A 25703-nucleotide genomic window follows, 5' to 3' on the forward strand; every position below is an offset into this window, starting at 1 on the left:
TAATTTTTGTTGTCGTTTTATATCTTCATGATTTGTATTTTGGAAGTGTTGTGATAAGTTATCTGAAAGGTGTTCGACCTTTGGACCTTTGCTGTTATCGATTTATATGGCAAAATATTTCGAATTCTGTAAGATTCATCAATATGCCGATGATACCAAACTCTATGCATCTTCCTGCTCATCTGAGTTGAAAATAGTCAGTGAAGAAATAAATTCTGATCTTGATTATATCATTAACTTATCAGAACGCACAGTTTTCTCTTGAATGAGTCTAGAACTGAGATGATGATATTTGAGGTGAAAAATGCTGAACATATTATAGATGTGTGAATTGTCATCTAGTTATTTGGAGAATGCCTGTATATTTGAAAGAAAATGAGAACAGTTCATATTGTTGGTACAGAATATGAGAAAAACACAATTTGAAAATAAACATTAATATTTATAACATATTTAGAATAACATGTATATGATTTAAGTACATTAAACAATACCAGTAAAAAAATAAAAAGTGTAAATAAATGTGAAAAATAATCAAATATAAAACATAATTTTCTGAAATATAATACTAGGTAATCAATATAAAATAATAAGTTCAGAAACAAATATTAAAGCAACGATAAAAGACTCAACAAAAAATGTATACCCTCATTGCACTCTCCTACAGTAATATCCAAGCTCTTTGCATTTTTGGCACAGATGTTGAGGATGGACTTTAGATTGGTCTGAAACATCCAGACCGTCAGGTTTCTCCAAAGGCCTCTGAATAAAAAGAATATTTGATAAGAATTTTCAAAACTTTTTTCAATTCAAATTGAAATTCAATTATTTTATTTAAACAATATAAATATAAATGAATATCGGAGCAGTAGTCTCTGTCTATACATGTTGTAACTGAATAAGTGTAAAACATTTAAGGAGGTGATCCCTCATCGAAAAAAAGATAGGATCTTTCATATAAAGAAACTTCATTGGAGCATCCCTTGTTAAGATACAGCCCCTTGAAGGGGGTACATAAAATTTGTATAATTTTTTTCACAAGCACTAAAAAAGTTACAATATTGAAATTAACTTGACGTTTTGTACTACTAAAAAGACACTTAGCCAGTAATTTATTTGGTTTACCCCATGGTTGTAAGGGGTGGAAAACGCAACCCCTACATTTTTTTTCCAATGTGACTTTTTGTCTTATTATTTGTTTACCATTTAAAAATTTATTCCCGATATTCCCCAAAATAAACCAATTCGCAGCAAAAAATTATTTTAGGAACAACTACAGAGATACATCGTCATAAGTGCGAACTGGATTTATTGTTATTTTGTAGTTAGTACCTGCATTAAACGATTAAAGGGTAAAAAACAAAACTAATTTATTAATAACAAAATACAGAACATGTAGAAATCTTAGTAAATGTTTAATATGTCTACCTTCAGATATTACGCATGCGTCTAGACGTCGCTCAAATATTCTTGGAGTCACTTTGATTACCCTGAACGCATCGATGATGCGGTTTCTTAAGTCCTCTACATCGCGAACAGGAGTACGATAAACCAAATATTGTAAATGGCCCCAAATAGAGAAATCGAGAGGATTGAGATCCGGGGATCGAGCGGGCCAGTTCTGTGGTCCTCCTCGACCTATCCACTGACTTGCATATGTTTCAGTTAAATGCTGACGTGCTACTTGACTAAAATGGGCGGGAGCCCCATCATGCATAAAAACACATCCCTTCATTCTACTACTACATTCGTCTGTGAATTCTATCGTCTTCAGAAAGTCACAATTTCTTCTAATCATTTCCAGCATCCAATTGCAAAATTCAAGATGGTTCGGAAAGTCTCGCGGTAACAGTGCCTGTACTCTTTGCAGATGGTAAGGGTATAAGAGTTGTTCCTCTAAAATTTGAAATACCGTCCTATGATCATCATTTAGCTGGAAAGCAATCTTTCTAGTACTGGTAGTAGGTTGTTCTTCAATCAAATTAAGTACTGCTTCCTCAAGCTGTGGTGTTCGTACTTCTCGATGGCGACCACAATCCTGCGTTCTTTTGTCGAATGAACCATATTGAGGATACATTTCAGCATATCTTCTAGAAGCTTCTAACCCATTCCCCTGCGACAGACCGTAAACGTAATGCATATCAGCCATTTCCTCATTTGTGTGTGCCATGTTAATAACAAGTGAATTATTAAAGTAACAAATTAAGAACAGAACAACAACACACAATTAGTATTAATTCAATTTCAAAAATTCACAAATTGACAGCGTCATACCAATTTAATTGTCACTCTCGCTAATAGCGATCTACTAAGATAGATTAGTTTCGTAGTTTCGCATTTATGACGATGTATCTCTGTAGTTGTTCCTAAAATAATTTTTTGCTGCGAACTGGTTTATTTTGGACAAAAAACCCAGGAGACATTTTCTGTTCAGAATGAAACAGGCTATCGGAAATAAATTTTTAAATGGTAAACAAATAATAAGACAAAAAGTTACATTGGAAATAAATTTTAGGGGTTGCGTTTTCCACCCCTTACAACCATGGGGTAAACCAAATAAATTACTGGCTGAGTATCTTTTTTGTAGTACAAAACGTCAGGTTAATTTCAATATTGTAACTTTTTCAGTGCTTGTGAAAAAAATTGTTATACAAATTGTATGTACCCCTTTTAAGGGGCTGTATCTTAACAAGGGATGCTCCAATGAAATTTCTTTATATGAAAGATCCTATCTTTTTTTCGATGAGGAATCACCTCCTTAAATGTTTTACATTTATTTAGTAACATCCTGTATTGCATATAGATTAAACTGAAAATAATTATGTGTATATATTGAACAAATGCATTATGCATTTAAATAAAGCAAGAACAACTTAACATGGAAAAGTGCATTTCATTTTCTAGGTATATTCAACTCACTTGTTTGTGAGGATAAACGTTTATGTGACACTTGATACATTCCTGACCCATATTAGACCAAGAATTTCCTGACATCCATTTTCTTTTGCATTTTGGACACTTGTATTCTCCAAAACACCTTTTTCTGCCTTGGTACGGTGTTTTTCCTTCTCCTTTGGGACGAGCCTGTCAAAAATCATAATATATTTCATACACTCTATATATACTTGTATGCACAGTTTGGAACCTTTGGTATAGTAATGAATATAACTGGAGCTTTAACACCAAACCGTTATTTTTACCACCTCGACACTTGTTTCAATCACCAAGGGATCATCTTCAAGAGGAAGATAAAACTGTTTCTCTTGAAGATGATCACTTGGTAATTGAAACACGTGTCGAGGTGATTAAAATAAGGGATTGAAACTATTGATGTCATTCTATCAAAGTTTAATTGAAACATTGCAGAAATTTAGATATATTTTCAATCCTTATTCGAGATGATAAACGCTATCGAGATTATTATAGTTGGAAAAATTTTCATATACTCAGTATGTCAATTTTTTTTTGGACAAAATCATTTTTGATACTGCATCAAAATAAAAAGTAAAACTAGAACCTCTGAAATTCAAAACAAAAACTTTTTCCGATGCTTTATTTTGAATTTAACGAGAATATACTGAAAAAAAATTCTGGCATGTACGATAGTCTCAGAAACGACCCCACCCATTTATATCAGAAGAGAAGAGGATACAAGTTATAGAACCTCAACACTTAGGCCAACCCACTACAAATATTTCAGATTTTCTGCACAACAAAGATGTAAATAAATACTGCTTTCAAAACCAACAACAACTCAGGCATGCACATTAAGAATAACAAAGATAAAAGTTCAGTTTCAGAAAAATCAGCAGTGTATAAATTATGGTGTGGGACATGTCCGATGTTTTATATAGGTCAAACTGTAAGAACGTTCACAGCCCACATAAAGGAACACAAATATAGTTTTCAGAATGGAAAAATAAATTCCACATATGCCAGTCATTTAATCTCAGAGGGACATGGGTTCAACCATGTTTAAAAACCCCTCCATTTCCAGAAGAAAGGTTTGAAACTTAACCTGTTGGAGAGTATGGAAATATGTTATGAACGTTATGAACGATAAAACTGAATTGAATAATTCGCCATTATTGAATCTGTTCATTTGCAGGTAAAAATATTTAGGTGTATTTACAGGTATACTTTCGGAAAATGTATTGATATACTTAATGAATTCATACCTGACCTTTTCAGGTAGATTAATTATTTAGGTAGACGAGTAGATAATAGGTTAGAGCAGGGGTCTCCAAACTACGGCCCGCGGGCAAAATCCGGCCCGCCAGTGTCATCAATCCGGCCCGCGACAGCCAATGATTTACTGTCATCAATCTGGCCCGCGACAGCCAATGATTACCTAATTGTTGTTACTTTTGCTGTGATAAGTTGAAGAAGAAAACACAGAATGATAATTACTCGGTTTTATTTACTTGCAAGGTAAAACTTAACGACAGAAATAATGAGAAAGAAAACTTAAGTATCTAAGTTTAAGCATATTAATAACTATAACAAATAATTGAAATGAATCACAGTAAAACAAAAACACTAATGAGATTTATGTCATTGTGATTTTTCACAGACAATACTTTGTAGTTGTGGATCAATTTCACTTGTACCAATTATCAAAAGAGATTCAAGATGCTCATCGGTTAATTGAGATCTGTAAACATTCTTTGTGTACTTCATCTTGGAAAACGTTTTCTCACACAAGTAAGTAGTACCAAAAACAGAAAACAACCCACGAGCAAATTTATGCAAATTATCAAATTGTTCCAGTGGAAGACCCTTATAAAATTCCAACAAAGATGAATTTTGATATTTGTTCTTAAGCATATCACTGCACCGTAAATCAATAATTTCCATTTGGACTTCCGGAGCCAGGAATTCAATGTCAGAATCAAAAGGTTTTTGAAAAAGCTTAATTTCATTCTCAATGACAACAAAATCTGAAAAACGACTATCAAAATTTATCTTCAAAGCACTCAAAGTTTCGATTGCAAAATTGACGGGAAATTCAGTCTCTGTAGTGTGGCTGAATATTTCACATGTTTCAAAATGTGTGAAACATTTTTTACGTAATTGCGATTGAAATAGTATTATTTTCTGCCTGAAGGATTTGATATTGGTGTATAAATCAGGGAGAAGCTGATTTTCTCCTTGCAATCTCTAATTCAGTTCGTTCATATGATTTGTCAAATCGACATAGAAGGCTAACTTCCACATCCATTCACTATTTTCTAAATCGGCAAAAGGGCGCTGCTTCTCATTTAAAAAAATTTCGATCTCTGCTCGAAGTTCAAAAAAGCGCTTAAGGACTTTTCCGCAACTAAGCCAGCGTACGGCAGTATGATATGGTAAATCATTTTCTCCAATCTGTTGAATAAACTCGCGGAATTGTCGGTGATTCAGCCCAGTGGATCTGATGAAGTTAACAACTGATATGACTGGTTTTAGAACTTCATATATATCCAAACATTTTCCGCACAAGAACTGTTGATGAATGATACAATGTAAGACTAATGGTTTTGAACCACCATCATTTTCTACAGCCTTTGACACAAGTGCAACCACTCCTTTATTTTTGCCATACATATGTTTGCCTCCATCAGTTGTTATATATTTCAAATTTCTCCATCGAAGGTTCTTTTTATTAATGGCATTTTCAACTCCCTTAAAAATATCTGCCCCAGTTGTCGCGCCGTGAATACTATCAATATCAAGAAGTTCTTCATACACTTCATAGCTTTTATCTGACACATCCGTTGACTCATCCAATGCTAGAGAAAACCACTCATGATGTCCATTTTTGTCAGACAGTTGAGATGATATATTTTCTGCGATGTCTTGCACCCTCCGAGCCACGGTGTTTGCTGACAAACTGACACTTTTAATTACTTAAATTTACCTTTTCGGGGCATATTTCTTCGGCTACTGCAATCAAGCATTCTTTTATCATTTCTCCATCGGTGAATGGTTTGCCACGTTTTCCGATTTCAAGAGCCACACGAAAACTGGCGCGAGTTGTAGACTCTTGTTCAGTATTCGCTTTGGTAAACAAAGATTGCTGCGATTTGAGTCCGCGTTTCAAAGCTTCAAATTTTTCCTTCCGCAAACTTCCTGTATACTTGGAGTAACTTTGAAGATGTTTCGATTCATAGTGTCGTTTAATGTTATAGTCTTTGAGAACAGCTATGGTTTCATTACAAATTAAACATAGCGCCTTATTACTGGACTCACAAAATACTGAAAGTTCCATTTTTCTTGGAACGTTCTGCATTCACTGTCGATTTTTCGCTTCTTTTCCATACTAAAAAATCACACATAAAAACAATAATTCAAATCAAAATACTTTTATTGAAGGGTGTTACTTTATTTCACAATAGACAGTTTCGCTTCCTTCGCCTTTCCTACGCAGACTAACTCGCAGTTGCGCCGCTAGCCTTTTTATATGCAATTATTACTGCCATCTCGAGATGATCGGAATACACTAGCTAGAACCAGAACTTTCTCGAACCAACGCGGTAATTCCAAATATTTAATTACGCCTAATGCCACCTAGCGGATAACTGAAAAAGATAGTACATAGTACCACTACTCTCCACTAGATGTCGTTAAGTGTCACAATATACAATAATATTTGAAATGCAAAAAAAGCGTAAGTTTGCTTAGGTCACGCACTTTGCGACTATTCTAGTCTAGAAATATAGTTAAGGGCAGAAATTGGCCCTTCGAACAAACTAAAAAAATCAGGATGGCCCGAAGGCTTCAAAGTTTGGAGACCCCTGGGTTAGAGTATAAAATGATTGTAATTTAGAAGTAACTCCCAGTTTTTGCCTGAGGAAGCTATTGTATAGCGAAACACATGTCGCGGATTTTGTAAAACCCTGTATAGTGAAAATTATACAATAAACTGTATTAATTAGATTTTTAATATGGATTTTCATCAAGTATCGGCCAGTTCTATTCAATTATTGAACATTACTGATTGAATAACTCAAGAAGAGTGAAACAGAAAAAGAAAAAATCAGAGTCAACGATACTGTGATAAAAAGTATCACTTGATAGCTAATAAAGCTAACTTTCTACCAAAATAACACTGCTAGATGTTTAAAGAAGAAGCTCAAGGAAATGAAGATATTTGTATATTCAAGAAACTACAGTTCAGTTTACAAAGGAAGTTTGAAATACCCATCTCTCCCAACTCACCTACACAGCAGGTTATGGTAAATGCCTGTCGGAAAACAACTACTTACCCGGCTAATACCACGCTGGATATTGAATTATATCCGACATACATTTATACAAGATTCCTCATAGATGTTAGTCTTGCAGATGTTTCTTGTTGTTCCAACAGCAGGACCATGGTGAAGCCGGAAAAGTAGGTATTTACCAGAAACTATTGTGTAGGTGAGTAGGGAGAGGTGAATATTTAGAGATTTTATATGATGGAATCGGACGATACTTGATGAAAATCCATAACTAACGTATTTGAGGTACCTGAATTTCAAGTACCTGATTTTTTACCTAAGTTTGTATGTAGTACAACCAAAACACAAAAAGTTCAAATTGCAAACCCCTACTTGCGATACATCATTGAAAAAACTATAAAAAATGCTATCCAATTTTATAAATTATAATTGTACAGGGTGAAGCAATAGTTGTGAAACTTTGGCTTAAATGGAATATTTAATGAGGTTTTTGTTGAACTGCAAATTTATTAAAAATGTCAATTAAATAAATGTTCAAAGCGAGTTCCGTTGTTTTGTAAACAATAATACAGCCTATTTTCAAATTCAGCACGAACTTTGGCAAATGTTGTTCTAGTAATGACGCGACATGCTTGCGTAATTCTTTCTCGCAATTCCCCAAGTGACGCAGGTTGAGTTTTATAAACAACTGCCTTGAGGTGACCCCACAGAAAAAAGTCAGGTGGCACCAAGTCTGGTGACCTCGGTGGCCACTCAATGGGACCTCTCCTTCCAATCCATTTGTTCGGATAATTAGTATCCAACCAGTGCGTAACTAGAGATGCATAGTGAGGAGGTGCTCTATTCTGTTGGAAGTGCAGCAAATCTTCGTCTACAGCTTGGTTGCCTTGGTAGTCCCTTTGGTTATCTAATTCATGCACAATTAAAAATTCGATGGTGTTTTCCAGCATATCGAGATAAATGTCGCCACTTAAATTGCCTGGTATGAACAAGGGACCAATTATAGCATCGCCTAATATTCCTGCCCAAACATTCAGTTTAACAGGATATTGAGTGTGACCTTCTCTGAATCGATGCGGGTTCGTATCACTCCAGTACCGACAGTTTTGTTTATTTACATTATCATTCAGCATAAAAGTACATTCATCACTGAAACAAATATTTTTTAACGCGGTTCAATGCGAATTCTTTCAGTCATGAGTTCACAAAAGTCAATTCGTCGATCTGGATCATCATCGCCCAGTTCTTGAAGAATTTGTGTTTTGTTCGGTGAAACTTATGTAATTTCAACACCTTTCTAACCGACTCATGTGAAAGTCCTGTCAGTGCAGATACTTGACGTGTTGATGCAGTAGGCTCCATTGCAAAATTTCCAAAGACCTCAATTTGGGTTGCTTCATTCTGTAATCTTGGGGCATTCCTTTTTTTATTTTGCACTGATCCCGTTTTTCAAAACTTTTCAACTAAATCGCGGACGTACACGTGACTTACATTTTTGTCCGGACACCTATCATGAAATATTTGAGCTGTTTTTAAATGACACTGGTTCTGGGAGGCAAATATGAAAATTATCTCCACGCGCTCAGGTATACTGTAAACCATCGTGACAACTACAGCTGAATGACAATACAGATCGTACAAATGATGAGAACTAATGGCTACTAAAGTCTCAAACAACCAAAAATTATAGACTCTGACAGAACCCAAAAAACAGATCTTTCCAAATTGTTTTGCAAAAACGGCAAATTAAGTTTTTATTTAACAAAAAAAGTATCGTGCAGACTTTGAAAATAGGATGTATTATTGTTTACAACGGAACCCACTTTGAACATTCACTTAATTGACATTTTTAATAAATTTCAACAAAAACCTCATTAAATATTCCATTTAAGCCAAAGTTTCACAATTATTGCTCCACCCTGTACAATTATTATTTATACCATTGAATAGCATTTTTAATAGTCTTTTCAATGATGTATCACAAGTAGGAGTGTGCAATTTAAACTTTTTGTGTTTTGGTGGGTGGTACTTAGGAGGTTGATGGGGGTGACTTCTCCGTCATGCCACTTTAGTTCCCCCTTACTATCTTAGAAACGGTTTCAAGCATTTTTTGATATCAGCTTTCGTCGTGAGATACAGCCCATTGTAAGTTTTAACCCTTTGGAGTCTGATTTATTTTTCTTATACTTGTGATATATCTGAGGTCAAATTTTATGTAAATGTGGATACAATATCAAGAAATGTTAGTTTTATGAATGCAGGTTACGCCCTTTTTTCGCTAAGGGCCGGGACATACGTGTCCCATTAAACATTTTAGGTGGGACCCAGTAGTCTCGAAAAAAAATGTATTTCCATTCAAATTATATTGGACAACATATAGAACATTATTGCAGTTGGTAAGGAGTGAAGCAATTTTTGCACAGAGGTTTATTGCACATTTGACACAATGTTTTTGTTCTTACTTCTTTTTGCATCTATGCGCATCTGCAGCAGCGACGTCTTGTGGGGTCCTCAATAGGTAAATGTTCGCCCACATTTTGATGTTTTCGTTTTTTCGAACTAGGTCGCCCTAAAGATGTTGCTGATTTTCTCTTCACACTTGCCCCACTTCGTCCCAACGCAATTACATCTTCTGCTATTGTAATTAGGAATGGCAGGAATGAAGTTTTTGTGCATCTTACATCATCGTAGAGAATATGAGCCTTTCTTGCAGCTATCATAAGGAGTTTGAAAAAAACTTTTTTCCACCACTTATTTGATCTTCTGTCGAAGTCGTATAAGCCCGCATATTGATCGGTTAGATCTATTCAGCAATCTGCATGAGTAGGCTTCTAGGAAAAATCTTCAAGAAAATTTCAACTTCCTTCATTTGTCTCGGCAGGCAAGAAGTAGCTGCTGCTTCGTCAGGTATACAGAATCTGGGAGAAAATTGTTGACTGCTGCTACTCCAAAATACTACTCCATCTGGTGCCACTACGTTTTCACTTCCGATTGTCTCATTACCTTCTTGACTAATTTCATCATCATTATTTATATCATCAGCGATAATTTCATCTTCGTTATTGTCGCTTTCTGAGGAACAATAATTTTAATCATCTTCGCTATTATCGCTCTCTGAGGGGCAATAATTTTCATCTGATGAGTCTTCACAATGAAATGGGTCATAATCGTCATCACTCAAGCCATCTTCTATAATTCTATTAGCTTCTTCTTCAAGTTCTTTTTGTGTCAATATTCTTTTACTCATTGTTGTACAGAACCACCGGGACAAATGTGTCCCGTTCAAAATGCCTGCTGGGACCCAGGTGTCCCACAGTCTAAAGTAATGAAATTCAACAGGTTTTATTAGTACACGATCATTGAAAACCAGTGCATTGGTTATTACTAACCTTAGAGAGCAGACACAATACAGTTAGGGTAATAATACACTTGCAAATTTTTCAGAATATAGTGGAACGTAAAGCACGTGTTGGCTAGACGGACTTCACCGGCAAACTGTGAGGTTATGTGATCACTTGTAAACAAATACTTGTATAGTGTGTGTTTAGAGACTGATATATTTATGTATGATGGAAAAACGGGATCTATTTGTACCACTAGGCGCACGAAATACATGGATGGGACACGTATGTCCCGATAGACTCCAAAGAGTTAAAATTGACACACTGTATTTTAAGCTAATGAAAGTTCATTTTAGATCCATGAGAAGGAAACTCTTAAATGAAAAAAGAAAATCTTGAAATATAGTCGAATAAACAACATGTAAATAAAATGAGTTTCAATAATGAATGTTGTTGAGAGGACTTCGGGTTTATTTGAATATACCAGCCTTTTTGTGAGACAACCCTGTAGTGTACATCAAACTAGCGCTTATAATAATTTTCTCAACAGTCAGCATGAAGTGCCTATTTGTTTGTTTAATATATCTTTCAACTTCGAAAGAAATTCGAGATGTTGATATCGCCGTATATTACCTTGGTCTCTAAACGATATCTTTCCATTGTTTATACAAAGGCGGCCTTATCGAAAGTCTGGAAGAAATAAATCAGAGTTTATGCTGATTCTTTCAAGGAACAATATATGTTATTGATCGTTTTTGAGTACGAAAAGCAATTTCACATGAGCTGACTTGAAAATATTGTTTCTCTGCTTCTCTGATTGTTTGTCCAAGCACGGCAAATTAAGCAATGGCGTGGCAATTTGACATGCTACCCATTGAAAATTATAGTTAGGGTTAAGGTCATAAATTTACAAATATTTAGGGTGAAGTGTCGTCCCATTAGGTGTTGAAACCACATGGAGCTGTTAATTTTTTCACCTAACTGGAACCACCTCTAAAGAAATGTTTCACTTCACTAAATATTGCGGAAATAAATAAAATATTTTTTATAGTAAAATGCTATTATTTATACTTGAGAAAAATCTACATGTTGCCGATGTGGGGTTTTTATTTAAAAGTGTAGTACCTTATCTGTGTGACCCAAAATTATTGGTAATATTAAGTTATTTTAAAAGTTTTGTCCATTGTAATATCATGTGTTTTTGAATCTCCATAAATATTTGTTCTTCTGTGTCGTGGTATTTACTGATCGATAGAGAATCCTGTACTCTATACAGTGCATTACTTTTTAATGTCCCCCCTTTTATTTTTTCAACGGGTCAACTCAAAAAATTGAAATTTGGGATAAAGAAATTAATGCATGAATACTTTATTTTGAAGTGAAACTGACAGATGAAACTTTCAAGATGGCGACTGGGCGCCATCCAGGGAAAAAAATTAAATGGAAATAGGGGGCTTGTGACACATCATTTTGAAGCTCCTGACGAATACTTCATAACCCTAGAATATGAAGTCAATATCTTCACCTGCTACAAAATGTCGGAAAATTTAATAATTTCGTGAAGACAAACATATTAATATCGATATTTCTAGAAATATCCCTTTTTATCTGCCATATGGCAATTCCAACAACACGATAAGGTTTGTTAATTATTTTTTGTTTATAAAAACGTCAGTACGACAATGAACATCATTGGTCAGTTAGAATATTCTCATTTAGTTATCGGTTTTACTATTATTTTATATTAATTTTTGACCTACCTTATCAAACTTCTTGTCGCGATGTATACAAAAACCAAAAAAATCTTACTGTTACTTCTATTTACTTATATAAATTACTGAGCCATATCTACCGAAACCGAAATAAACTGCCAAAAAATTTTGATATTCACAACCACAACACAAGGCATAAAAACGACTTGTTGCAAAAAAAAAGGAACCACACTTTCCACAAAAAACCACCTCTGATGGTTGGAGTGTCTTACTTCAATAGGCTTCCTTATAATATAAAAAATAGTAATGCGTACGGAATTTTGAAAAGTAGATTAAATAAATGTTAACGAATCATTGTTTTTATAGCTTAGGGGAATTTGATGACTTCCTTTCTAGCAGTGTTAACTGAGTTCATAGTGTTTATTGTGCTTTATGATTTTTTATATTCATATTAAGATGCCATGTATACTTGTTTTTATGTGTCATTGAGTAATATTAGGGTTACATCCTCAACAATGTATATGTGTATATACTCTATTTTGTCAACCTAACCTGTAAACTAGTAGGTACTTTGGGAGTAACTTTTTTTGTAGTAAGTGTGTGAGTTTTACACCTCACCATTGTATAATAGGAAAACGGATTTAATAGAATTTGATTTGATTTGACTAGTAGAAAGGTACCACCTCAACAATCTCTAAAATGGTCAATTCTCGTCCATTGGAAGAAAAAATTGAAGCTGTTTTTATTTACGCTGCGACACGTAACTTTCACGAGACCGAAAGGATTTTCAATGAACGTTGTCCGAATCGTCCTATCTGTAGAAAATATTTGAAGGAACTTGTGGTTACAAATTGTGAATTTAAAAGTACAATTCACAAGTACCGGTAATGTACATAACAAAAAGCCCCCAGGTCATCCGTCCATTCCGGAAGAATAGCAAGTGAATATAATTGGTGAGATGGTAGTAAATCCTGAACAGTCTACTTATTCCGTCGCGAATGTTTGTGAGGTGTCTCCTTCTACTGTGTGGAGACTTTTGAAGAGGAATAGGTATCATCCATACAAAATTGAAATGGTACACGAATTAATTGAAGATGACCCTGATCGAAGAACAAAATTCTGCGAAATCAAGACGGAAACCATTGCAAGGCATCCTATCTATCTCCACAATATTTGTTTTAGTGACGAGTGTATATTTTTTTCAAAAGGCATCATTCACAGACAAATGTGCCGTTATTGAAGTGACACCAACCCTCAGGTTTTCCGGGAAACACATACCCAATATCCAGGAAAAAATTAACGTTTGGGCAGGAATATTGGAAAACCATATTGTAGGACCTCTATTTATTGATCAAAATTCAACAGGGGAACTGTATTTGAATATACTGAAAACTACTGTTGACCCTGTCATCACTGAAATCGTCGAAGCGAATCCTAATGAGTTGGATATGGATATTGTATTCCAACAAGATGAAGCATCACCTCATTACTCCAGACAAGTAAGAAACTATTTGGATACTACCTTTCTCGGTCGTTGGATTAGCCGTCGAGGTCCTACAGTATGGCCAGCCCGCTCGCCAGACTTGACACCTTTGAATTTTTTATGGGACTATTTGAAGCAAAAGGTGTACGAAACTGAACCTGCTTCAATATTGGATATACGGCAGAGAATGATAAATATTTGTAGAGATATCGACGTTACTGTGTTCGGAAATATTCGGCGTGAAATATCGGAAAGGCTGTTCATATATCAAGAAGTTCAAAGCAACCATTTCGAGCATCTTCCGAACTGACCTCAAGCTTATTACCTCATATTATGTAGTTAAATGTCAATATATTCAGGCAATTATTAAAAGTTCCGCCATTTTGTAGTTTGGTTATTATAATGGATAGTGTTAATAATTTTCATCAAATAACGGGTCAGTCCTTTCATAGTTTTCGTTAGTTATGCCATTATGTTATTGGATCTGCATCTCTTGGATTACCTTATTTATGAATAAATAAATAAATTACTCTGAAATTTTTTTCCAGAAATCGTGAAAAATAAATAAAAAAAATAGAAGTTTTTTCAGTGATTTCAGGCATCAAAATAAATTATAATATTGACTGTTTTGATTCAGAACAGTAGGTACGCAAAAAGGGAAGTTTCCACGAATTATCGTGAAAAATAAATCATTATTGAAGAAGATAACAATAAAACAGATTGAACTCGTTTCTCCCAATGACCCATATTTTCCAACCGTGTGAAAATATGGGCCAAAGGCACCTTTGAAAATTTTTCTAATATAACTAACAATATATACAAAAATTGTTTGTCTTACTTGCGGACAATCCTTGATGTAGTGGCCTTTTTGGAAGCAGAGATGGCACAAATACGTAGCAGGTGGTTTCTTGAGGGTCCTCCGATCGATGGCAAAGTCTGCAAATTGATCTACGATCTCAGTCAAAGGGTCGCAAATAGTCTGATTGGAATAAGGGTTGCTGAATATGTTGTAGGAGTATTGGGAAGCCGATAATGTATTCCAGGCGGGGTTCAAAATCTTTGGCTGAAAGAAGTATTTCGGTTATAATAAAAATCATCATATAACAGGGGTTCAAATAAATCGATTATCATTTTAATTATTATTTTCCTCAACTCTGAACAGCTTCAAAATGTGGGGTGTTGAAAGCGATAGAGTGTGTTGAAAGCAAAGAAAACCATCTCTTGTTCTTTTTGTAGGGTAAACTGTTTTAAATCCCCACGTAAGGTGTACCACGAAGTTCTCACCTAGGGCCATTATCATTCCTAATTTTTATAAACGATATAATTTTCTCTTTTATACCAACGATTCAAAATTGTTTTCTGAAGTGAAATCAAAATAAGAATCCCAGATTATTCAATGGGGTCTATTTCGAATGTTTGAGTATTGAAAGAATAACCTACTGTTTTCCCATTTGAACACATGTTCTACTATATAAAGTTCATACGGCATATTGAATTACAAATTGGGGTTCTTTATAAGATTATTGAGATACATCAATGAATGTTATGATGTTTTGTTGTGAATTTGGTTATAGTTATTTTGGTTTATTGTTATTTACACATCTAGTGGTGAAAATAAAGAATAGAAGATTCACGGAATTAACTCAAGAAGCGTTATTATTTGCTCAATACCTACATCTAACAGTTTACATCCAACAGTCTGTTGGGTACTCGTACTCGTACTTCTTACTGCTCGAACTCCACCTGAAAAAACTATTTTCTTTCTATAGCCAGGAAAAGCTCAAAGTCAAACCGAAATATATTCGTCGAAAAGTTTATCTACTTTTGTAAAGAGTCAAAATCATGTACTATTTCTACACGCAATAACTGGCTGTGATACGACGTCTGCATTTTACAGAGGGGGTAAAGCAACAGTCTTTGAATTGTTTGAAAAACAAGATTTAGTTCAATGTGCTGAAGTTTTCAAAAAAAGTAATTCGACTCAACAAGAAATTATCACCAACGGGATTCAGTTTCTTCTTTCTATGTACAAAGCTCCGAAAAAAACCACCTGCTTAGATAAGTATCGATATGCATGTTTCGTAAAAAACACTAAAAATAAGAAACAGGTGCAATTAGCTTGTCTTCCTCCAACCTCAGTTGCTGCTCATCAACATCTTTTCCGGGTATATTACCAAGTTCAAGTGTGGCTTGGTTATCAGCTAGACCCAAAAGACTGGGGTTAGAAGTTGGTCGACGATGCATTAGAACCCAGTTAGACTTTACTCCCACCTGCGCCGGAAAAACTGCTGAACACAATTTTTTGCAACTGTAAAAAGGGATGCAGCGCTAAATGTGGTTGTAAAAAAGTTGGACCGTTGTGTTCTCTGGCATGTACACATTGTCAAGGCCAGTCATGTTCTAAAGCTGAATTACCAATAGTGGAGGATTCATTTGATACCAACGAGGAAACATGCGATACATCACTCTTGACGCAGTTTACCTACACCCAGGATGAACATCAAGAAGAAGAAGAACAAGAAGAAGAAGAAGACCAAGAAGAAGAGCGACAAGAAGAAGTATTTGAAGGTTATGACTCAGATAAATAAATTTTTACATTTTTTTAATTTCAATCGCTTTTATAATTTCCAACTCTTCCTAATATATTTTATTATGCAAATTTTCAATTTGACAGAATCACAACAGACATGTGGAATAGCCTACTGGGGAAACCACGTTAAAAAACGCGCTAAGTAAACTACCTCATAGGTGGCGTGGAAACGTGTGCATATAATGACGATTACAACTTTTACAAATTTTTGACTCGTCGTATCTCAGAAATGGTGGCTCTAAGAAAAAAAAGTATTGATAAATTTTTTGTAAAGAATTTTATGATCTACAATTTTTATCAGATGTTGTTTCATGATAAAACTTACCGTTTTCCTAAAAATCGCAAAGATTTTTGACCTTTGACCTCGAATATTTTTTTTCCAGGCATCGCAATCATTCGGAATTTTAAAATCTCATTTTTAACTATGTTTTGAACAATTACACGCTTTTGCAACTTGTTGTAAATTTATGTACCTTTCAAAGTCTAGATTGACCGGATTATTACTGACATATTAACGTCCATACATTGAAAATTCTAATCAGTTTAACAATGAAATGGAAAAACTAGATGAAGTTTGCAACAACAAAGACGAATTTCTGGAGGTGTATTTATTTGTTTTTCTGGTAACAGGCCAATGCGGGTGTTTTCTGGGCAAGATATGACATTGATGTCTCGTATTCAACAAAATTATGAAATTTGAATCATGTGTCGTTCGAATCGATAGAGCGAAACATTCGAAAAATTAAAAAAAAATGGAAAAAAGTCGAAGTGGCAGACGAAATTTACAAAAAAAACTGATTTTTTGAGGATTGAAAAAAATGTCAAATTTGACAGGTTTAGAGTAGCACATGCACAAACTAAGTGCGAATTCAAATTTTCATTATTTCTATCAATATAAAAACGATATGTCGCGAACTTTATGTGTGATACTGTATATGAAATGAAACTTCTGAACTACACTATACATTTTGAAACATTTTTGAATTCAAGCGCTGAGAAGTGAAACCACATTTCATTCAACGGCTATTTGTAGTGTTTATTTCCGTAACATAAAATCGAGAGGAAAGCTATTACGGAAAAGCGAACAATACCTCAGCTGCAAATCTCTTATCTACAAATCTCAATATCAAATTCACGAAACGTAAATTCAGCGGTTGCGCTTAATCTATTATTACTTAAAAAAAATGGCAATAATTACAGGGAGTTACATGTATTTGAATGGAAACGTTGCAGATGCCGTTCAAAATTTTACAATAGTATTTTAATAGTAGATAATAGTTAATTCAAATAACAGTTTAACATTATTTGGTCGAAGTCATGAAAAAATGTTAATTTTGGGAGCAGTGGCGGCGCAAGACCTAAATTTAATGTGGGCAAAGTATATTTCGCGAGGCCCTCTGCAAGAAAAAGAAACACTTGGAATCAAACAATTTTTCATTCATTACGACCCCAGTCAAAGTTACTGACACTGCCGAAAAGTTGGCTCTTTGTAGACTGTTCTGGTTGCGGCATCAAGACAAAGTAAGAAAATGATTCTACATACTCTTGAAAATATCGTTTTTTTCTTTCGAATAGTCAGGTGGATGTATTCAATTGTTAACCATAATTAAATGCATGATTTCTCTTCATAACCTTGAAAACGAACTGGTAACTTTTAAACGGCTACAGCGAGTTTGATGAAACATATCTTAAAACCATCCGGACAAAATTAGCTATTGAATAAAAAAAACCGCATCAAAATTGGTCTACTAGTGTAAGAGCTACACACAGATGTATACACAGTAAAACTTTTATAAAACCCTTTTTTGCGTCGGGGTTGAAAATGAAAAAAAAAAACAGATTAAATTAAAGCAGCTCCCGTGCTGTTTTTGATGGTTCGAAACGTATTAGAAGGGTCAAAATCCTCGAAAAGTGAATACCCCACGATTTGAACGGTAAACAGAAATTTTCATGTTTCGAAGTCATTTCTTTTTGACTTGCGCAACCAATATATAATAAGAAAAGGACTTATTCCAGTAGAAATTTGTTCATGGAGAGCAGGGTTTTTCATATCAAACAGTTATTTTACTTGAAAATCATTTCCAAAATTCATGAGGGCAAAATATCACTGAACAAACTTCAACACCCATATAGTACTAGGGGCAAAGAACATACTGCCTTGGTACCCCAAGATGTAAAAAATGAATCGGTCAAAGGTTTCGTAAAACCATCGACTAGTAAAATTGAAAAAACACCACACTTGCCTGGTAACTTGCCAATTATGTTCAGAATATTAAAAGTTATTAGCAACTATAAGATCTATTATTTTTTTCTCTTCTCTATCATTGTTATGATAGTAAATAAGTATTATTATGATTATTTTCTTACACTCACTGTATAATTTTCAGGAGGGGTGGAAGGTAGCCTCCGGCTAACCCTTTTCCTTTTATGTATACATGTATTTCTTATGCATAATAAACAATACTATTATTATTATCATCATTATTATTTACAAGGTATATCTGTCTGTATGTTTAAAATCTGTTTTTCCGTTAACCAGCTGTCGCACCCCTACAAACGACAACTCTCAAAAGTCGAAACTTGTGCGAGCTAAGGACTAACGAGGTCTTACCTTTTAACGTGTGATTCCTAACACGGGTTGGACGTTAGCAAGTTGAAAATCGATCGTTCAGCCTGGGGCTTGAACCAGCGACCAACACGGCGGTCGACTTTAGTGAGTAAACAAAGCACCCACGTCGAACTAACCGGCTACCTGGTCACAGGTTCCTTTTTTTATTGTTATTTTATCAAACTCTGGTTGATTTTTAATATCAGCACTGAAAGTGATGAATTTTGTCTTATCAATATTTAAGCTTAAAAAGCTACCATCAGTGTAATCAAAATATATATTTTACTCTCGTTCGGCTTGTTGGTACAGTTTTGTCCAGGAATCTCCAGAAAACATTATTTATCGCTGTGTCATCACCATATGAGATTACTGAGCTTTTGGTGTTTTTCAGTACTCCAATATTGTTTATATAAATTAAGAAGAGTATGGGACCCATCACTGTTCCTTGCGGTACGCCTATGGTGATAGGAAGGGGGTTACTAAAACAGTTTTTCATTTTTACTCTCGCAGTTGAAATAAATTAAGAACTGTGCCTCTTATCCCCGTTCTGTCCAATCTATGCAATAAAATTTTGTGATCTACGGTGACCAACGCCTTGGCCAGGTCTAGAAATATTGTTAGGCACTTATTATTATTATCATTAAGATTAGCCAAGACGTCTTTCACCAATCTGAAATAGTTTCTTTGCTCTACTCAGACTCAGGCAACATAACTTGACTATACTTACTCGATAATTGTCAGTGTTTTGGTACTGGTACCAGTTGGTTGCAGGAAAACTGGTAAGGATGGAACTAGCAGAGCCGGTGTTGCTGAAATCCTGAAGTCGACCTCTACTGGACGTGAGGGGGGAAGAGAAGCTGCTTGAAGGTGAAATTAAAGTTGCCGTCGGTGACATGCTGCTGCTGATGATTGTCTGATCACGAAAAAAAAAAAAAAGAATAAATACGTTGTTTAAATTGATCCAGATATTTGACTGAGTACCTATTGCTTCCGGTATCAATGTTTCCTTTACCCAAAGCCAAAAATGACTCAATCTGGCAATAAACACATTCTTCCTGTGCATTTTTCACATGTATTTTGATTTTTGTTTCGCTTTTTAATCCTTCAATGAACAGATGTGGACCCAACTGATTTTGAACACTTGTTATTAATTACTACATGAACTGAGAATTCTCGGGCTTAACACATAGATGGCGCTGTTGAAATTTCATGATATTCCACTGATAAGTTTTGTGATGGGAATGACACCAATTTTGTTATTTTTAAAACAATGACTCAAAAACAATGTCGTGTTTTAAATTCACACCGCTTCCTTCGACGTGGAAAGCCTCTACACCAACGTTCCTGTCGAAGAAGCACTTCAAAGCATACAGAAGAAGAAGATGGGGACCTGTGTACGAAACTGCTACTTCCAACTGAAGGACGAATTCTTTGCGCAAGATGAGGGACTGACAATGGGATCGCCACTTTCACCGGTTATAGTCAATATATATATATATATATATATATATATATATATATATATATATATATATATATATATATATATTTTGCCCCTATTTTTTGAGTGTTGTCTCCACGATTTATTTCATTCTTGATTTGTATCATACACACTCGATAAAATCTCTATCTGTATTTATATCCTGGACCCGGATGTCACGCAGGTAGCTATAGCTGCCTACGTGGTCATGTTAGATGTAGCCTAGGAATTCTAGGTCTTCTAACTGGAACCACAAATGTGCAGTTGGCTTCTGTTGTTGACTCCGTGCGTATGTGTTGTTTCCTGCTTTCGGCAAACAAGTGTTGCCCATCTTTACACTTGGCTGCACCGCGCTGATGAGGTCAATAGCCAGAAACACGTGTCCGCGGTTTGCCCCTATTTTTTGAGTGTTGTCTCCACGATTTATTTCATTCTTGATTTGTATCATACACACTCGATAAAATCTCTATCTGTATATATATATATATATATATATATATATATATATATATATATATATATATATATATATATATATATATATATGGAGTGGTTTGGAATTGAAATCATGGAAATGCATAATTAGACACTTTCCTGAAGCACATCAGCAACGTAAGTCCTTCCATCACTTCTTGGACGCATTGGTGAAGAGGACCGACACTAAATGAGAAACATCTGCATATCGAAAACCCACTCACACGGGACAGTATCTGAACCAGGAATCCAACCACCATCAATCGACTAAGAGAGGAATCATCAAGACTCTACAAGACCGTGCGTTTCGGCTCTGTAATACAAAGGAAGGTCTCGAAAAGGAACTAGGCATCATCAAAAATGACCTTCAACGGAATTGTTACTCCAACGTGATGGTGGAACTGGCTTTAGCTAGAAGACATCAAGAGCTCTACAAGGAAGAGAAGCCGCCACAACCAGAAAATGTTCAAGAACAACAGAACTCTTTTTATAAAATATGAGGAAACAAATAGGGATATGTTAACACTTTGCAATGTCGACATCCCTACATCAGAGGATTGTCGGAAAGGATAAGAAGGATTGGGTCCAAGTATAACATCAGAACCTGCTTCAGATCTGGGAACACTATCCGTAGCAGTCTCACGAAAACTAGGCTACCAAGCGTGGACTGCGATTTCAAGAATTGCATTCACCGGATACCCTGCGCGGAGAATCATACATCGGTGAAACTAGGAGGCCATTGAAAGTTCGCATTACCGAGGACAAGAAACACACACAGCTGATGATTTTGAAAGGTTCTCATGTACAGAAATGCTTTTCATTTTATTACGATTCACGTTATCACCATTTTCTGGAGCTCAAAAGAGTATTACACCTCCTGAGAATCAACATAAAAATAAAGGAGACAATCAGAACGATAAATCTTCCGATAAAAATAGGCATTTTGACATTGCAAAGTGTTAACATATCCCTATTTTTTTCCTCTCATATTTTATAAAAGGTGTTCTGTTGTTCTTGAACATTTTCCACCAATTCAAGATGCTCTGGAAACCAACGGCCCATTGTGTGAATTTTTCAGAATCATTTCTCAGACAATTGACCATTTTCAATTGAAAAACTCGCCCTATATAGCTATTTGGCAGATAATTATTTACACTGAATCATTGAAAGAACCCTCCCATTTCCATTAGCACTGTTTTAATAACCTGTATATAAATACTGATGTACTGTTAGTAACGCGACATTTGTTTGTTACACCACAACTTCATAATTTCATTTCATTGTGTGTTTCCTGTTACTCTTTGGAATCATTCAACATTTTATATTTCTCTCGTTTTAATTTATCATTCAAAGAATGACACATCTAGTGAAGTAAACATTTTCTGACGAATAAAAACATCCCAACACCAAACCTTTATTTTCAACACCTCGACACGTGTTTCGATCATAAAGTGATCATCTTCACCGTCTGTGGAAAGTTTGTACCACTTATAAATATTTTTTTGACACAGAGTACAACCACCGTTTGCCACTGTTAACATTTGAAGTGTTTTTGAGCACTAAGTTCCATTTTTCACACAAAATTTTATGCAAATTCTTTGATCCAGTTTTTTATATTGCAGTAAATCGCCAAACACGCAAAAGAATTCTAATTTTTACAAGTGTACCAACATAAAAAATATATATTCGGTAAATATTCGTTTTGAAAGCACCCGCCGATTTTGAAAAAATTTTTAAGTGTACCTAGGCATTTTGATGCGTAGGTAGATTACGAGTCCGAAAGAAAAAAGCGGCCCTCTCCCTTATTTAAAAAGTTGCGGTCCTTCAAAGTTCAGAAAAGGGCAACTTTTCAGCCTTCTTTTTCACAAGATAAACTATTTAAAAACACAAGTATTTATTCACTAGATCACCTTTACACCTTATTCCTCCTTAATTGACACTTTTCAATACAACACTCAACATTTTTCTTATAAAAAAAAACTATTTTAAAAACGAATGCTTCTTCTGGTGACATTCTTCTATTTCTAGGTAAGTTACTAGTGACACTTCAGAAAAAATCGGTTGGTATTTGCCGCCGCCTACTATTTCAAATTTGTAGATTAGGATTTTTAGTTTGACGTTAGTGATTAGAAAAACACAAAATGAATTTGACCTAAATTAATAATTTAGTGAAAGAAAGAGAAACTTTAATTCTTTATTCAGTTCAAGGGCTAAATTATACTTTATGGGATACTCACGAATTTTCGTAATTTTTTCTGGGATGATACAACATGGTGATAGGCTTTTCATTTTTAGTTGGACTCAGTTAGTTTTCGAGATATAGCCTGTCAAAGTTTGTATGCCATATTTTACCTTTTTTTAAGCAATAAACGATTGCAATTCACATATTTTTTATTCAACACATCTTTTTCCATATCATCGCATTTTTTTCTATCCCTTTTCATTCACTTATTGCCAAGTTTCTTGAAATTAGATCGAAATTCCATAATTTGTCAGATACTGAGGTATACAACACAAATCACTTTTTTTGTAAATTGCATAAAGATTCACTATTGTTTATGTTTTTCAATAATCACTTAAAAACTCATAACGTTTTTGAATTTTTTAACTTTCACTTGATATTACATTTATATCTAAAATGAGAATAACAAATGACATGGATTAATAGAATATTGATAAATATTGATGTGCGCATTTGTTCAACTGTTGGTGCCTGGTGGCGCACGTTTATTTGTCAAGCGGTTGTTTTTTTTTGGTTAGCTGTTTTCCATATCATCGCACCTTTTTCTATCTTTTTTCTAAAGAAGTTTTCAATTTAGTAGTTTAGGTGAAATGTTTAGAGAAGATAGTTTTTTCAAAGTTAAATATTCGAAAACAAGTTCATTTTCATATTCGGAGGTCAGGTTAGATGTTGAGGGAAGATTTTTTTTTAATTAAATTTTCGAAAATACGTTCCTTTTAGAATTCGGAAGTAAGGTTAGATGTTGAGTAAAGATAGTTATTACAAAATTAAATATTCGAAAATACGTTCCTTTTAGAATTTGGAGGTTAAATGTTGAGTATAGATAGTTTTTTAAAAATTATAGGTTAGGTTAGGACAGATAGGGACAGATTAGATTGAGTTAGGTTATGACATCATACAAACTTTGACAGGCTATATCTGGAAAATTAATTGAGTCCGACTAAAAATAAAAAGTGTTCCCAGAAAAAATCGCGAATATCCGTGAGTATCCCTTAAAGTAAAATTTTCCCAGTTCAAGTAGGAGTGTTGGCAGCAACAACACGTTGTATCAATTGCAATGAAGAGTGCGAGTGTGAGTGTAACAGAAAATCAAAATACCGAAGGAAAAAGTTCAGTACATTTGTTGAAACTTAAAACAAGTGCTAGAATGGGAGCATGTAAGCATCAGTCGTACCAACTAAGCCATTAACCTCAAAAACGTAAAATACAGAGATATATTACCAAAAAGCAGCTCCGTACATTTTTAAACATTTTTATTGGAAAAATGTTGATTGTTGAAGTGAAAAGTGTCAAGGAAGGAGGAATAAGGTGTAAAGGTGACCTAGTGAATAAATGTTTGTGCTTTTAAATAGTTTATCTTGTGAAAAAGAAGGTTGAAAAGTTGCCCTTTTCTGAACTTTGAAGGGCCGCAACTTTTTAAAAAGGGAGAGCGCCGCTTTTTTCTTTCGGATTCGTAATCTAAGCATCAAAATACGTAAGTACACTTAAACAATTTTTCAAAATCGCCGGGTGCCCTCAAAACGAATATTTACCAAAATTGCTAATCGAATGTATGTAGTCCGCAAAATTTGAATATTTGCCTTATTTTTTGAACAGCCCACGTATACCTGTATCGCGTATTTCTAATTGTTTTTGTGGCATTATACTTCAGTTCACCGTGCATAAAGGTTTCTGATAGACAAATAAGTCAAATTTCACGTGAAACTATTCAACTGTTCCAAACTATTCCAAAACTTTTAATTGTAATTAAAATACTTCGATGTTAATTTAGTATCATAAAACGAACTAATAAACAATAAAAATACAACAATAAATTATTACCACTGAAAAATTCAAAAAGTTGAAACTGATAATTGTATCTTTCCCAAATGGAAGATTTTATTTTCATACTGGATTCTTATTGCACGTGTCGTTTTGCGGAACTGGATTATTTCTGTTGGGTCGTTTGAAGATTCAAAATGAAAAGTCTATAAACACTAACCTTAGCCTGCAGTTCTGAAAACTATCACAAAATCTCGGTTATTTCGAAGAATTCCAGATCGCACAAAACAAACGAACCGTGGTGTGCGCCAGAAATCCCGACTTTCCATTCATAGAGTAAAAGAACATCGACCAAATCGGACACTGTCGAATGTTTACAACAAAACAATTACGATTCACATCTCGTTCGTCGAAAGTGGAACATATGCGGCGTTAATCAAGGGTGCCAGTACTATGAAATTGTTAATTATTTTCTGCCCGGTTGTCTCTGGATCTCTGGATCACACTGCGCTACGTCACGTAGGTGGGGATCTAGCTCAGCTTCGAAGGCTTAAAATAAGTCAAGACACTACCGGGAGTGTTCATGGGCGGGTGTGATGAGGGGGAAAAGGACGCCTACATTTGTAGGTTTCATTTTTGTTGATTTTATCAGCGGTGGTGTTAAGGTCTAAGGTCAATCAATATTCCATTCGTTTTTCGCAGAAAATTGTATATATATATATATATATATATATATATATATATATATATATATATATGTTATATATATATATATATATATATATATATATATATATATATATATATATA

The 25703-nt window shown here is 34.6% G+C and overlaps 1 protein-coding gene across 2 annotated transcripts; it reads right to left on the reverse strand.

Annotated features, from left to right (window-relative positions):
• Positions 1-421: 421 nt before the first annotated feature.
• Positions 422-25402, reverse strand: LOC111511595 (zinc finger CCHC domain-containing protein 24). Of its 2 annotated transcripts, none has more exons than XM_074171396.1 (5): positions 25114-25402; positions 19664-19849; positions 14577-14801; positions 2920-3084; positions 422-762 (listed from the first exon to the last, which is right to left on the reverse strand). In XM_074171396.1, the coding sequence occupies exons 2-5, from the start codon at positions 19829-19831 to the stop codon at positions 649-651; spliced, it is 672 nt and encodes a 223-aa protein (XP_074027497.1). In that variant the 5' UTR covers positions 19832-19849; positions 25114-25402; the 3' UTR covers positions 422-648. The 2 variants fall into 2 exon arrangements, with proteins under 2 accessions (XP_074027497.1, XP_074027499.1); XM_074171398.1 differs by lacking the exon at positions 25114-25402 and adding an exon at positions 19918-20226.
• Between the last annotated feature and the right edge of the window lie 301 nt (positions 25403-25703).

The sequence above is a fragment of the Leptinotarsa decemlineata genome, unplaced genomic scaffold (genome assembly GCF_025532065.1).
Source record: "Leptinotarsa decemlineata unplaced genomic scaffold, Ldec_3_MD MMD2_tig00000010_RagTag_RagTag, whole genome shotgun sequence".
Taxonomy (NCBI): Eukaryota; Metazoa; Arthropoda; class Insecta; order Coleoptera; family Chrysomelidae; genus Leptinotarsa; species Leptinotarsa decemlineata.

Coding starts and splice junctions, on each gene's coding strand:
- LOC111511595 (XM_074171396.1), bottom strand. CDS start 19,831: ATGTCACCGACGGCAACTTTAATTTCACCTTCAAGCAGCTTCTCTTCC. Junction 3,085..14,576: donor ACATCAAGGATTGTCCGCAA/GTAAGACAAACA, acceptor GATTTTTGACAG/GCTCGTCCCAAAGGAGAAGG. Junction 763..2,919: donor ACGTTTATCCTCACAAACAA/GTGAGTTGAATA, acceptor CTTTTTATTCAG/AGGCCTTTGGAGAAACCTGA.